The following is a 15,542-nucleotide window of genomic DNA, read 5'->3' as shown; positions in this document are numbered from 1 at the left end:
TCATCAAAACTCAGATTTGATCATTGTGTCAACTGCACCAACAATCTCCCCATTTTTGATGCAATGACAACCTGGGTTAAAATTAGAAAAAATGTAAAACATATATAAAAAAATGATTTTGAGATAAATCTAAAATGAAACAGTTAAGTTTTTTTCTCTTGATCATTTTTAGGGTTAAGTTTTTCAGATTTTCTTACTTAAACTCTAACTCTCCCCCTTTAACATTATCAAAAAATTATGCATATAAGTGTACCAAATTATGAAAATGTAAATATACAAGCAAGCATGGCAAGTAATAAATTTTTTAAAGTAAGCATAAAAATTTGTAGGTCTATTGTAGGGAGGAGTTAAGAAAAATTTTCAAAGTAATTTGAAAGGAATTTTTAAAATTTACAAAAGGTTTTTAAATTTTTGAAAATTAAATTTTGCAAAAACAAAATATTTTGCAAAGCTAAATTTTACAAGAGTTCTGCAACCCATTTTTCAAGACAACCCATTTCCAAAATTTTGAAACAAGTTTTGAAAATTTCATGTATTTTGAAAGACATTTTGCAAATAATTTTTTTTAAGATTTTACAGAAAAAATTTTAAAGTGTTTTCAAAGTGAAAGGATAACCTTTGTAAGAATTTTATAAAACTTTTCAAAGTGTTTTTGAAAACATCTTTCAAAATATTTTTCAAAGTATTTTTAAGCAGTTTTTAAATGTAATTTTCAAAACACTTTGATTTTATTTTTCAAAACGGATGTTTGAAAAAGTATAAGAGTATTTTTCACAGCAAGTTTTAAAAGAAAGTTTTGGAAGCATTTTGCAAAATATTTTTCAAAAATCAAAATAATTTTGGAAATATTTCAGAATATTTCAGAAGTAATTTTTGAACCATTTACAAAGTAAGTTTCAATAAGGTTTCAAATGAATTTTTAAACCAACACTTTGCAAAAATTTAAAAAAAAATGAAATAAAATTCTATTGAAAGTACTTTTCAAATATCCTCCCCTGAACCTGATATTCCTTTGAAAATAATATTTATCTATAAATTGTCTTTAAATGTCTAACCTTCAATTACTAACTAACTATCAGAAGATAGTAGTTTTCACTTGGTTAGTCAAGTTAAGTACTAATGTCCAGTTAGAAATTTGCTGAAAAATGACTACTTCACTTGATCAATATACTAGCATTTTTCGCCCAAACTTATGTTGATGCACTAATAAAAGCATCTGAAGTCTAGGCAAAAGGCCTACGCATCTCACGCCATTCTAAGTTTTTTAATACAAAATCAAGATAGCCCTAGTCTGTTTGTGAGATGCTCGTTACCTATATCTATAAGATCATGCTTTCTATGGGATCGATCTAGACTAAGACCAAAACACATTTTGAAATACTAGAAATGAGAATATTCAGAAAACATAAGTAATGAATTTTCCTAGAATTTGCAAATCATTTAAAAATTTATTTGATAATAAGAGTCCTAATCTATCGTACACATTCCCAGCCATCTTCGTAGGTTACTAAATTCAGATTATGGCAGTAGTTTAGTGAAGATATCCTCCAGATTTAACTTGGACTTAACATAGTTGAGTTCAATGTCTCCTTTGGTGACGTGATCTCTAATGAAGTGATGTTTGATTTCAATATGTTTGGTTCTTGAATGATGCACTGGATTTTTAGTTAAGTTGATTGAACTGATATTATCAATATGGATTTTTACATTTTTATATTCTAAGTTAAAGTCTTTTAATGTGTGCATCATCAATAATAATTGTACTACACACTCACTCATTACTATGTACTCGACTTCAATAGTAGATAAAGCAACACAGTATTGTTTTCTACTAAACTACAAGTGATGGTCTAAGTAATTGGCATCCACCACTTGCACTTTTACGATATATTTTACAATCGGCATAATCTGAGTCAGAGTAATCAGTTCAAAATTAGGTGTTCTAGGGTACTAAATTCTCACATTTGTTGTACCTTTTAAATATCTAAAAATTCTTTTAGCATTTGTTATATGGGACTCTTTAGCACAGATTTGATATCTAGCACACATACTAACTGCAAATAAGACATCAGGTCGACTTGCAATGAAGTATAAAAGACTGTCTATAACACTCCTATAATATTTTATATCTATTGATTTTTTGTTTGGATAACTATCTAAAGTTGTGTTAATTGCCATTGGTATTTTTATTTTTTTTGATATTTTCTATTCTAAATTTTTAAAGTAATTCTTTTGTGTATTTCTATTGGTAAACATAATTTCCTTCATTTGTTTGTTTAATTTGTAAACCTAAGAAATATGTTAGTTTACCTATTAGGCTCATTTCAAATTCCTGTTCCATTAAGGTTATAAACTCTTGCAAAAATTCTGAGTTTGTTGAACCAAAAATTATATCGTCTACATATACTTGGGCTATAAAAATATCAAACTTAAGTGATTTTACAAATAGAGTTTGATTAATTTGACCTTGGTTAAATCATTTGGAAATTAGATAGGAGGTTAACCTTTCACACCAATCCCTAGGTGCTTGTTTAAGACCATACAATGCTTTCTTTAGTTTAAATGCATGGTCAGGATGATCTAAACTCTCAAACCTAGGTGGTTGACATACATAGACCTCTTTTTTTATTAGCCCATTTATGAAGGCAGATTTAACATTCATTTGATAAAGTTTAAATCCTTTATGGGATGCATAGCTTAGTAGCATTCTAATAAACTCAAGTCTGGCTACTGGGGTATAGGTTTCTTCATAGTCAAGTCTCTTTACTTGACTAAACCCTTTAGCTACTAGTGTAGCTTTATTTCTAATAATTTTCCCATTTTCACTTAGTTTATTTCTAAATACCTATTTTGTTTATTATTTATTGTTATTCTATTTTGTATAGTAGGCTGTACTAACAGCTTCTGCCTAGAAATATTTTAGTAGTTGGTATTCATTACTAGTGGCTTCTTAGAGGGTTCTATTTTTTCTTTCAACTATTCCGCTTTGTTGAAGTGTATTAGGACACGAGAATTCTTGATGGTACCCATTTTCTAAGCAGAATTTAGTAAACCTATGATTTTTAAATTCTCCACCGTTATCACTCCTAATTCTTTTGATTTCTAAGTCTTTTTTGTTTTCAGTTTGTTTAAAAAATCATTAAATATTTCAAATGTTTCATCTTTATTTTTTAAAAATTTTACTCAAGTGAATCTTGAGTAATCATCAATTATTACTAGACAGTATGAATTTTAATTAATAGATTTAATCTCATGTGAGTCAAATAAATCTAAGTGTAATAATTCAAGTGTTGAATTGATTTGAGTTTAATTAGTTGGTTTGTAGGTTGATTTGATTTGTTTTCCTTGTTGACAAGCATTATAGATTGTTGAGTCTAAGTTGGGTAGTTTTGGTAGTCCTCTAAGTTATTTAGTTTGTTGAGGTTTCTAAGGTGAGTGTGGGTTCTATGCCATAGCCAGGTTTCCTCCTTTTGTGTCAAGTGACACTTAAATGAGGAGTTGACTAGATTAATTATGTAAATATTATTATTCCTAAATCCTTTTAATTTTATTATGGGATCTTTCATATGTTTAATTAAATATTTAGTGCATGTAAACGTAACCTTATATTCTGAATCACACAATTGACTAACACTGAATAAGTTGAATTTGAAATTTTCAACAAGTAGTACTTTATGAATAATGAAATTAGATTCTAGTTCAATGTTACCTATTCCAATTATCTTAAGTTTGTCGTTGTTTCCAAAGACAATTGTTTCTAGTCTTTTAAATGTCAATTTTGTGAATATTGTTTAATCCCCGATCATGTGTTGGGAGCAACCACTATCAAATACCCATTTAGATTCCCCATTTGGTTCGTTTGAACCAGATGCGGATTCGTTGCTTGACTGGTATTCGGACTCGTCTTCTTGATACGATTCGCCTCCGGTTGCCATCAATGCGAGATAACTTGCCTGCTTTGATTCGTCGATTTCCGATTCATCTTAGGAGGACTCGTCCCACGTCGCTTGAAGCGCCTTCTTCTGCTTTGTCCTCTTTATCTTGTCTTCGTTCGGGCATTCGTGCTTGAAGTGTCCCCTTCTTGTTGCAACCGTAGCACGTGACGTTCGCCTTTGGGTTGTTGGATGTAGACTTGGACATCTTCTTCATGTCGTGCTTAGAGAAGTTTCTCTTACGTCTAATGAACATTTTTCTTATCATGTTCACTAGCTACTCTTCTTCGTCAGACTCCGAGTCGGACTCCGTCCCTGTCTTGAGTTTGGCTCGGGTTCGTGCTTTGGCTTCCTTTGAAGTACCTGCAAGAAAAGTGATCATTTTCTCGACTTTTGTGGCATTATTTTGTTCGTGCAGTTCCAATTTACAAAATAACTCGTCTAGTTTTAACTTTGAACGGTTTCTCGAAACTTTAGAGGCATCTACGATCAATGCCCACAGTGCATTTCAAGGAAACGAATTCGGAGCATACTTGATAATGTCGCAATTTTCGAGTTGATATCCGATCATGTGTAGGTTGTTGAGGATATTCTTGATCCTCGTGTGTAGTTGGCTTACGGTTTCTCCATCCTGCATTTTGATATTAAATAAAGAATTTAATAAAAGATCACGCTTCGTTACCATGGAGTCGGTTGTTCCCTCGTGTAGTTCGACCAGTTTGTCCCATAATTTCTTTGTGTTGTTGAATGGTCCGATTCAGTTCAACTCTTCCTTGATCAGCCCACATTAGAGGGTATTCAACGCCTTGTTGTTAGTCTAGGCCTCCTTCATATCCGGATTCCAATCCTCAAGATCAATGGGTGTTTTGGTTGCTTCGTCAACTGGTGCCCAGTACGTGCGTTAGATTGAGAACCATTGCTTGATGTCAATCTTCAGATAGGCCTCCATTCTCTTCTTCCAATACAGAAAGTCATTTCCATTGAAGAGAGGAGAGCAAGTGGTACTATACCCTTTGAGTTGGGCCATTTGAATTATCTTACAAAAAAATAACAAAAATGTCCCAAGACTAGGTCTTGGATTAGCAGAGTTTATAGTAAAAAAATATCGACGACTCGAGTGGTGTTGCACCAACTTCGAGTAAAAACCAAATGAGAAAGAATTATTTGAAGAGGTAAACTTTACCAATTCAAATGAAATATGAAAGACTGAAATCCGAAAAAAAATAAAACAATTCCCCTTGTTTGATTAGTGGTTGCACCAATTCAAAGTAGAACCTTGCTCTGATACCACTTGTTGGATCGAGACGTACGTGAGAGGTGGGTGAATCACGTACGTGAACTCGATCGGTTTTACTTGGTTCGGAGCCTTCAGTGACTCCTAGTCCAAGACCCAGGTCTCACGAACCTATCGATGGGTAATCCACTAAAATCCTCTTCCAGAAGAGGAAAATGAGTACAATCGAAAAGTCAGGACAAGTATGATATGCTACACTTTCCTTTATGTAAAAATTAAGTACAAAATGAAACTTCGTTACCCAGCACTTGTAGTTTTAACTGATTGATCTCGGTGTTACGGCTTCTCAGCAGCAGTCGAACGTCGTAGTGTTGTCGCAAAGTAGCAGCATGAAGTCGGAGCAGTCGAAGAGCCACACGATTGCCTAGAAGCTTGTAAATGAGGTGTACTTGAGTACTATTGAAGCCTTGGGCAAGACACCCTCTTATTGAGTGTTGAAGGCACCTTAGCACTGAAGGCGTTTTTCATAGGCAAAGTTTTATCCCACAAAATCTATGCCTTATCATCGCCGCGGTCTTTTGAGTTATCCAACCGAAGGTGCCTTTAAGAGCTTTGAAGGCACCCTCCATGAACAGTACTCAAGGTGTCTTCCATTGGCTTGAAGGCGCCTCGGGCACTATTCACCCGAGGCATTTTGTGCTCCTTTTGCCGTGCAAATTGTATTAGTTCAATACAAATATCTAACTTGCAAAACAAAGTTAGCACAATAAAAATAAGCAGTTTAGTAATTAAATCCTGTCTCTCTGAGACCAGAATCTAGTGCCTCAATCTAGGTTTCTGAAATGGACCTAAATTGGATCGACGCCTACTATCCCCTCAAATGGGACGCGCCCTCACTGAGTCACTCTCCGACTTACCTCCACTTACCAAATGTCGAGTTACCTCGACGTCCAATCTGACCCACCAGGTTTTCTTGCCAGAATCGCACATTCGGACTTCACCAATTAGGAATCGAACGTTGCGACCTCCTGCCAAAATTGCACATCTGGACTTCAACCCATTGAGAATCAAACATCCCAACCTCCAGCCAGAATCCTACATCTGGACTTCGCCAATCAGGAATCGCACATCCCGACTGGACTTCCTGCTTGATGTCTGGTCCTCTTGACCCGTCAAGTTAGTCATCCCTACGCACTTGGTAACAAGGTTAGATCAACAACACATCTAACTTTAATCTACTTGTCATTCATTAAAACTCAGGTTTGATCATTGGTGTCAACTGCACCAACAGATATAGATGAAGGGGAGCATTGGTGCAACGATAAAATTATTATCGTGTGACCTGAAGGTCATGGGTTCGAATATTGAAATAATCTCTTGCAATATAGGATAAGACTGTGTACAATAGATCCTTCCCTAGGACTCCACATTGGCAAGAGCTTCGTGCACTGGGATGCCCTTTATATAATAAGAGATTGAGTCCAATGGAGTAGAAGGACTCAATATAGTCGACCTACCTAGCGGGATAAAGACTTAGTAGTAGTAGTTGTTGTACCTAGTTATGTGCATCAACATGTATCCTGTATGTTCCGTTATGCAATTGTTCTAACATTGGTATATAACTCTTAAATATTCTTAACAAATTCTATTATACTACAAGCATAAAGTAAAGGTAATAAACAACTATTGACTTGGATAAGAAAAGTTGCACAAAGAAAATCAATAGGTTGACTCTTGACAAACAAACGATTGACAACCATAAACAATTAGCGATTATGCTGCATCTTTTTAAGGAATTAAAGAGAAGAGGAAATAAGGAAACACTATTAATGGTCAAAATTATCCATAAACATGGTTTCAGGTCTCCTATATCAACTTTTATAATCCAATAAAATAAACCAAGTCTAATTATAGACAAATTGGAGATAGCCTCTTGCGAAAAGCAGGGTAAAGCTGCGTACAATGGATCCTTCCCCGGGACCCCGCATGCCAGGAGCTTCGTGCATCGGGCTGCTCTTCGTAGTCTAATTATGGACAAAATATACTGTTCAAATTTAAAAGTAAAGTAAACTCAGATGATAAATTATATCCAAATACGATCTAGAATAAAAAATTGTCTAATCTTTAAAATGTCTGATATGCATCAACTAATGTGCCAACATTGAATGGTTAAACCGTGATGTAGAATACAACCAAACATAGTGGTCATGTAGTAAAAACAAAAGGCAACAACTACCATTTCCACCAATAGTTATGATTCAGAAACAAATGAATATTCAAGTCTAAAAGTACCAATCATACAGTATAAAGATTAGTCAGCAATGAAAAAAAAATGAAATGTCATGGTTTAGACTTTAGACCAACTACCTGCCTGAGAAGCAAATATGACACTCTTTATTTAAAGAATTTCTGTGTCTGAGAACATAGGTTTTGAGGCCAGAAAGTAGTCGATCATGATTTGACATGGAAAGGGGAGGATACATGCCATCAGCTTCCTGAATTAGATGATCACATCGTGACCCATGACTATCTATGCTCTCAACTATGAGATCAACTGCAAGATCCTGCAGAAGCTTGAATTGTGGTTATAATCAACAAACCTATGCATGAGATATATGCTAGACAAAACAATATAGTCCAGCCTTAGAATCAAACGCCCTATCAAAAGTGATAATAAAGGTCTACACATTTAACAAAGAATCTTAAAAAATTCAGAAAATGATAATTTTAAAATAAAAAACTAATGGCATTTAGTACAGTTTTCCTAAATAAACCTTTTTTTAAGGGTCTTCAATAGACTATGTGCCCTCATTATTTGCATCAGTCGAACAAGTGAAGATTGATAGCATATCATAAAATCACTTTGGAATTTATTGTCTTGGATCTAAACTCATGTTTATATGAGGTCATAGAATAAAGAGGAAGAAAAAACACCATTAATGTAATTACAAAGGCGAGATTGCATTAAGGGCCATGCTAGAAATCCCAAAAAAGAAAGAAAATTGTTGATTTAAAAGACATCTGACCTCATGCACATAGAAGATAGAAATCAACTACTGTACATGTGACACCTCTACCTGAATATAATAGTTATGCTAAATAGATTCCTATAGTCTGAACAGGTTTCCAAGAAAGCTCAAGCAAGATATTAGTGTTGCCTAGAAATCATATTAGAGTTAGCATGAAAACCAAATGGAAGCAAAAAACAAGAGATAAATTCTACTATCTTTGTAATGAAATTAAAAAATAAAAGGACAGGGCAATCTTACATGCATTTTCAATAGGAGTATCTGCAAAAAAGAAAAACAAAAAACAAAAAATAGTTAGCTTCATAGTATTGACCCATAAAAGATATCATTGTAGGAACAAAAGAATTCTAAATATTAGTATATTTGTCTATTATTAGAAATCAACAAAAACAGCTAATATCATTTCCCAGATTAACTACAAAGGCCATTCATTGTGTTTTTTTTTTCATTTCACAGGATTCACTTATCACTTTTATATTGAACTTGTTGCTTTGAAAGTGGGTACAAGTTTTCAGAAACAGAGGCAAACCTTTTGAACAAAGGGAAACATCCATTCCATGAACACATCAATGTCCTCTTCCTCTGCAGTGGAAAAGCATACTTCGGTTCCACTAAATTTAATTTGCCATATTCACAGTTCAGTACGACAAATGATATTACAACATCAATGGGCTGATGAATTGAGAGGTGAAAGGAACAAAGAAGGCATGTGCAGTGAAAAGCTTGCCTGAATGTTCCATGACTTTTGTGAATGGAAGGTAATTTGTGCAACCATGAATCAGAAGCCAATGCTTCTCTAAGATTTAGATGGTATTTATATATGACTTTGTCTTTAGTTCCTGAACGAAATAATTCAATACCCAGTGTATCATCACTAAATATGTTATTATCAAGTAAAATACTTCCATGGATAGAGAACAATCTTGAACCAAGGTCGTAGCAGAAGTTGACATGGTTTCTAGTCAGTGTCATATGTTAAATGTAAGTCCAATAGATTAAAATTTTCATAGATTAATAAACTTAAAAATAACATGTGCACTATATTCACAAGCATGGCCACAATTTAAACATCCTGAATACATGTTAACTATAGAAGGTTGAATCGCAATTTGTTGTTCCCTAAAGTTACATATATACCATTCAAATTAAGGTTCCATGCCAGGATGCAGTCCCTCGTTGGAATAGTAGGATTTTGGTATTGTACCATGCAAACACTTGACATCGAAGCTGTATAACAATGAATTCAACTAGGTTTTTTACTCCTTTGATTCTCTTCCACTTAGTTTATTTATTTCTAAAATAAAAATAGTTTTGTAGATAATCAATGGAATTAAAATTTTGTCGTGGCATACTAGGCCAACAATCATCATACTTCAGCATGAGTCATAGCATAACAAGTGAATTCAAATGAATTTCTCTCCATAGTAGTCTTCCTATAAATTTAAATATCGTTCTATGTTTGGAACAAGTAAAATATTTTGTTCCGCTCACTGACCAACTTATGCAATTCACAAAGGTCAATGAAACCCCACAGGAAATCTTCTCTGCAAGTTTGGCATGAATCTTCCACGAGCATGATTCTTCTTCTAGGATACCTACAGCACGTGAGTCTTCCATGACATAACTTTGCGCACATGAGTCTTCTATAGCAAACATTGAATCTTCTGCAATATCACCTAGAGCACATGAGTCTTCCATGACAAATCAGGGCTTTCCTAAGGTACATGAGTCTTCCACAACACACTAGATGATACATTGAGGTGCACAAGACTTCCTCATCTCCTTCCACTTCTCCTCCCCTTCTAGTGTTCAGCACATTCTCTGACACTAGCACTTGTCACAAGTAGCATGTCTCAAGCCAAATGAGAATGGAAACCCCAAATCATATTGCTTTTTACCCTAAAATCGTAACTAGAAGTTAGATAAACAATTAGATTAAAATTTTTATACCAAACCATGTCAAAACTCGACATGCTTCAAAACACTTTAAAGTATGTCAAAATTAATTTCAAATTACTCCTTTAATATCCTTCCACTTCTTTTCTTCTAAAAAAAAAACTAAGAATTAGATATGTAATTAGATTAAAGTTTTAGTGATACAAGTTGAACAATAGTCAAATTATTATTACTCAAATTCATATGAAGTATATTAGCATGCTTTGATATGTGCCAAAACATGTTAGGATGGGTTGAAAAGAAGAGCATACTAGTGTTGACTAGCACCTTACGTAATTTTCCATATGTTAAATTTCAACCTTCATTAATTTCATTTCCATAAAACCTTATCCCTTCTCATGTAATTGGTCTTTAAGAAAATGTAACATAGAACCCAAAAAATTCCATGCTTTGCCTTGCGATCTCATGTTGTTGTATGCATCAGTCAACAATCTCGCTAGAAAAAAAAATTCCAAATAAAAATTATATTACACATTGAATGATAAGCTTTTTTCAAGCCTCACAATAACTTGGTTGTGTAATAAGACCCTAGCAAAATTAGATATGTTTTTCTAGGAATAGTAAAATCAGAAATACTATAATTAGAACAAGTAGAAAAAAAAGGTTAAAGTTTAGACCATGAATTGGATTATTTTTCTATGCTAGTTTATTCTTAAAACGTCTTTTTTTTTTTCATTTTATTTGCATCACTCTCTTCCACAAAAAGAAACTCGACTTTTGACAAATTCTCACTATCTTTATCTTGGTTTCCTCTCTGATAAACAAAGAGACTGTAAATTATTGTAGAAACATTATTTATAGCTCAATCATACCCTCAATATTAGGATAGTAGCGTTGAAGATGAAAGTGCTGTCAACAAAGTGTGGTTATAAAAAAAATAAGGATGAAGATTAAAATGTCTTTCACTAAGATAGCAATTCTCTTTTTAGAAGATTGGACAAATATTTAAGTTAGTTGACAAGTTAAACAAATAGAATTAGAATAAATTCTTCTACAATAAGGTTGGTGGATCAGACATGAAGGATCATGGAGAGGTAATAAGGAAATGGTCAAACTATGTATATAAAATAAGTTAAATTGAGATGAATATGAAATTGTTAGACCAGATTTCGTAATTATAGTAATTTTACTAATAATCAAGAATAGCTAATGACACCATGGTGACCATAGTTAAATTGGACTCAATGGATAAACTAAACTAGGAAGCTTCAAGTTCCTAACCTGAATTATTTAGGGTAATCAACTTCAAAGCATTTAAATACAGGAAATTCAACATGAGAAGCAATTTAGTTACAGCAATTCTTTTAAATTCCAGCCTCCCATCAATCAGCAGTTATATAAGACATTTAAAGAAATATTTCAAAACTTTCAAATATATTTGAAATAGTATTAGAGAAGTGAAAATCATAGTAAGTGAAAAGTACCACAGGATAGAAGCATAAATGATAAAACTAGGGAAGAGAGAACATACCAGTAGTTGTTATCGACAACACTCCGTCTGCAGTTTGAACAAATATTACACAAAGATAAACACAATTTTTTGATATCAACTGTCATTGCATAGCACCAATTAATCTTAGACATTCATACAAAAAATTTCATGGGTTTTTACAAGATGCAAATGCCTTCCAAGATGGTCTTTCAAACTTAAGATTTGTTCGATCTCAAGTGGAAAATCAACATAGTGGTATAGCGAAACATAATCCAACACAAAATGGAAACCATTCAAAAGGAATGAACTATGAAGTCAAATTAATATATTTTAAGTTGAAGCACTTGAAAGAGCAAGACAGTAGGAATATTAGTTTGCCGGCTATTACCATACTATTAAGACCAGGCTAACACTCAAATATATGAACTCATGGTATTACCCCATTTATCACACGATATGGAATGCACTCCAACATCTAGGCCATGAAACTCCACCAAGTTGCTTCTGATCCCAGTATCTGAAACTGGCAAATCATACAACTCTCAGATGCATCACAAAAGTTGTCAAACTAATGTTCTACCACAATCACACTACAAGAGGGATATGCACTATGAAATTTAAAGAAAATGCCCTCTTTGCTAGAGATTATTTAATTCCATTTAGTTTTTTGTTTGCATTTCATTAATATCGGACAAATGTGAGAGAAATGTTATGCTAAAGAATTGTTGCCTATCCAAATGCATTGCTTGTGTTCTTACCAGAGATTTGCATAAATGGTGGATTTGATGTGTGGAAGCATTTGATAGAAATTGATAATCGGCAAAGACTCTCAGCAATTCGGCATCTTTGAACTGCTGAGTAGACAAGCTAAAGAGAGAAGAAATTGAAAACAAAACAAAAAAGTGAATAAATAGCTGCAAAGAAAACAAAGAACAAGAATGAAATAAAAAATTGAACTAGTAGGAAAGGATAATTGTGTTTCACCCAATGTAGTAGTTGTCTAACAGAAGAAGTGAAGCCACTTGCCCAGCTTGAAACAAACTTTCTTCGCCTTTTAGTTCCCCGTTCTTTTGCTTCAATATATACCTACTCATTAACACCAAAGAAATTAATTTAAATTATTCTTGTTTACATTCATTATAAAATTCAATTTCAAAAGTAATTGCCATTGATTTTTGCAAAATAAAATGTACTTGCAACTTGAGGGAGCTCCAAAATGTAACATATATTGTTGTCTTTTTATATGTGAGTAATCTATTTGATAACTTACCAATTGTATTTTGGTCAACAACAGCAGAATGAACCTGCTCAAATGAATCAAAGACGAGTTTAAAGAATAGATTTAAGCTAAAGGATGCTAGATCAAGCCAAAAGAAGGATTAGGAAATGCAAGTATCTTCTGAGAATGGTTGACAAAGTCCTGGGCTTTTCCAAACTGCTACAATGAATTAAGCATAGAAAGAGAAGAAACATTGACAGATCACTGGATGCAGAGTCTAATCCTTTCTCTATTGATATAACATATAAGGAAGTATTTTATAGGAACAGAGACAAAATAAGTTAGCTATATGATATCTTGGTATCAGAGACACTTGTCAGTTCCCATCCTTCAACTTATGTTACCATTATCAATGTGTTATATGCCTCCTTCCTGTGTATTGCACTCTAATTCACCTAATCTATTTCTAATAATTTTGATTTGCTGCTTGATAGAGCCAATTCCTAGCTCATGTGATGTCCACATTTATCCATTTTTAAGAGATTTGCAAAATCATTACAAAATCTAATAATTCCTTTGCTAATTAAGTATTTGCATCAATCCCAACATAAATCTGTCTTTTCCATTCTGTATTAAATGCTAAGGTTTTAAGTCTGTATCAAGCATCTAATTTCCAGTAATATGTCAGCGTTCCATTTTCATTCGTTTGTCTTCATCATGTTATTCTTTAGTCCTTCAATTTGGCGCTTTCATCATCCTAAAGTAGCCTCAGCTTCTCCCTATGTTGTAGTTCTAACTTAGTCTACCACAGTTATTTCATCTAAAACCTTTCGCCAAAGCACTTTGTGATTCTTGTTTCCTTTCCTAATGACCTTTCCATCTGCTGCACAACAACCAGAACCATAAAGTCAGGGAGAGAGTGTTTCTTAGTATTTAAGTTATTTGTGAGGTTTTTCTTGATAAAACGTCTATCGTACTCTATACCCAAGGTGTATCAACTAATTCAAACCCAATCTCAATGATCGGAGCGTACTCTTTTGAAGTGCCTCCTTTGTCACAGTTAGTGTATTCCTCTTAATCCCTTAGCATATAAATCTTCCTGATTTGGACTCCAATGAATCATATGCAATGGAATCTCTTTAAAAATTTTACTTTACCTTAAAGAAGCTCATCTCTAGGAGCTTACCTTAGTCGTCTCTCTTAAGGTAAGCTTAGGGTTCCCTTTGGTCATCCTCTACTTTTCATGATTTTAACATTTGCTAACCTATTATTCCTTTTGCAAAGGAAAATTTTCTTCACATTAACGCCCAAGACATTGCTGAATATGTCCCTTCCTCAAGTGGTGGCCTTTGCAATACAACTAAAAGTGGAGACAACTGCACCTACTATGATAGAGGTTGGACTGAGCTCTTCCTTTATTGTGTTGTCTCATGCCACCAATGTGGAACCAGATACTGCTACCTAAGGCACTATGGTGTGAAGTGCTTGATACTCAACTTTTGTCATCTCCCTCAGAGTGAAGGATAAAGGTCATGCCTCCTCTAGACCTAGGTCTAATAAAATTTAAAGCTTTCTGGGGAAGACTTTGTGCCAAGGGACAATGTATTCCCAAACCCATCCAAGGAATCAAGTTGCCAAGACCTCATTAGGGAGGTAAGAAGTGAGGATGCTAACAATTGTCAAATCTTGAATCTTGTTGAACCCCTACTTGCATGAGTAAACATATAAAAGAATGCTTAGTTATCTCAAAACTATATTTTGGTGTGACTCTCTCGCAATGAAAAACAAAAAAAAATCTATGACTGCTCCTAGAAAATGAATCCACCACTTGACGATGGATGTAGTTAAGTTCCTCAATGATCACTTCCCTCCTTGATAAGGTAAGGGATGTAGGAGTGCATATCAATCTCTGATTGGAGGAGAATCAAAGTTGAAACTTGATTCTTCATCGGCATAACGCCGAGGTGGAGAAGATGAAGATGTTAAAACAGAGCAAGGTTTAGAACATCATTCTGCATTAGGGCGTCACTTTCTAATCAGAATGGTACAATTTTAGTCTCGAGTTATGCTAACACTCACATGCTTTGTCACACTTCAACATGTATCGAGATCAACTCATGAGTTATAATTCTAATCATGTTCTACATACCTTGTTTACCACCAAATATGAGCGTATAGAAATTAGCAAGTGAATTAAATTAAAATTTTATAACTAAAGTATCAAAATATTAAAGCATCTCAACTAATAACAATTAGTTACTAATACTAAAAAAATATTGTGTATCAAATGAAAGCATTGGTTCTTGTAGCATGCTATTGATCTCCATAATTTTTCAAGACCTTTATTAATCAATACTCAAGACATACATTAATTAGTGTGCCTAGGATGTCTTGGAATAACTTTATCCACATTCCCATAAATATATCCTGGTAAACTACTAAGGTTTGGATATGTGTTGCACAACTAAAAACGGAAAATGCATCTATGTATATCTTGATTTCTTCAATTCCAATCTCACTTCTCTACTATTGTTAGTGCTCCAATTGGTGCTTCCTTGTTCACTGCCCTCGCTTTTTAGTGTTTCATTTCTTACTAGTGACTAGCAACAAAATCAGAGAATAAGTCAAGGGAAAGGAATCTTTCTATTTTCAGCCAGTTCTAAACGATATCAACTAAGATAGTTTTAATCTCAGTCAGTTAGATTAGAACTATATTGGCACAATGGCATTTGCTCATATT

General features: G+C 33.8%; 1 protein-coding gene across 3 annotated transcripts in view; it reads right to left on the bottom strand.

Moving 5' to 3' along the window:
- Nucleotides 1-15,542, bottom strand: part of LOC121981490 (NADPH-dependent aldo-keto reductase, chloroplastic-like) — a 60,047-nt gene that overhangs the window by 24,330 nt on the left and 20,175 nt on the right. Inside the window, exons 7-14 of one of the 3 annotated variants that reach the window (XM_042534033.1) lie at nt 12,568-12,669; nt 12,342-12,450; nt 12,023-12,106; nt 11,623-11,649; nt 8,923-9,034; nt 8,725-8,806; nt 8,436-8,456; nt 7,534-7,739 (exon numbers count right to left, since the gene is read on the bottom strand). In XM_042534033.1, coding sequence (XP_042389967.1) covers nt 7,534-7,739; nt 8,436-8,456; nt 8,725-8,806; nt 8,923-9,034; nt 11,623-11,649; nt 12,023-12,106; nt 12,342-12,450; nt 12,568-12,669 — 743 coding nt within the window. Of the gene's footprint in view, nt 1-7,533; nt 7,740-8,435; nt 8,457-8,724; nt 8,807-8,922; nt 9,035-9,069; nt 10,095-11,622; nt 11,650-12,022; nt 12,107-12,341; nt 12,451-12,567; nt 12,670-15,542 lie in introns of those variants that run through there. The other 2 variants (XM_042534034.1, XM_042534035.1) reach the window with 2 other exon arrangements.

Source organism: Zingiber officinale, chromosome 5A, assembly GCF_018446385.1.
Source record: "Zingiber officinale cultivar Zhangliang chromosome 5A, Zo_v1.1, whole genome shotgun sequence".
In the NCBI taxonomy this organism is placed as follows: Eukaryota; Viridiplantae; Streptophyta; class Magnoliopsida; order Zingiberales; family Zingiberaceae; genus Zingiber; species Zingiber officinale.
This window is presented reverse-complemented; position numbering and strand designations above follow the sequence as displayed.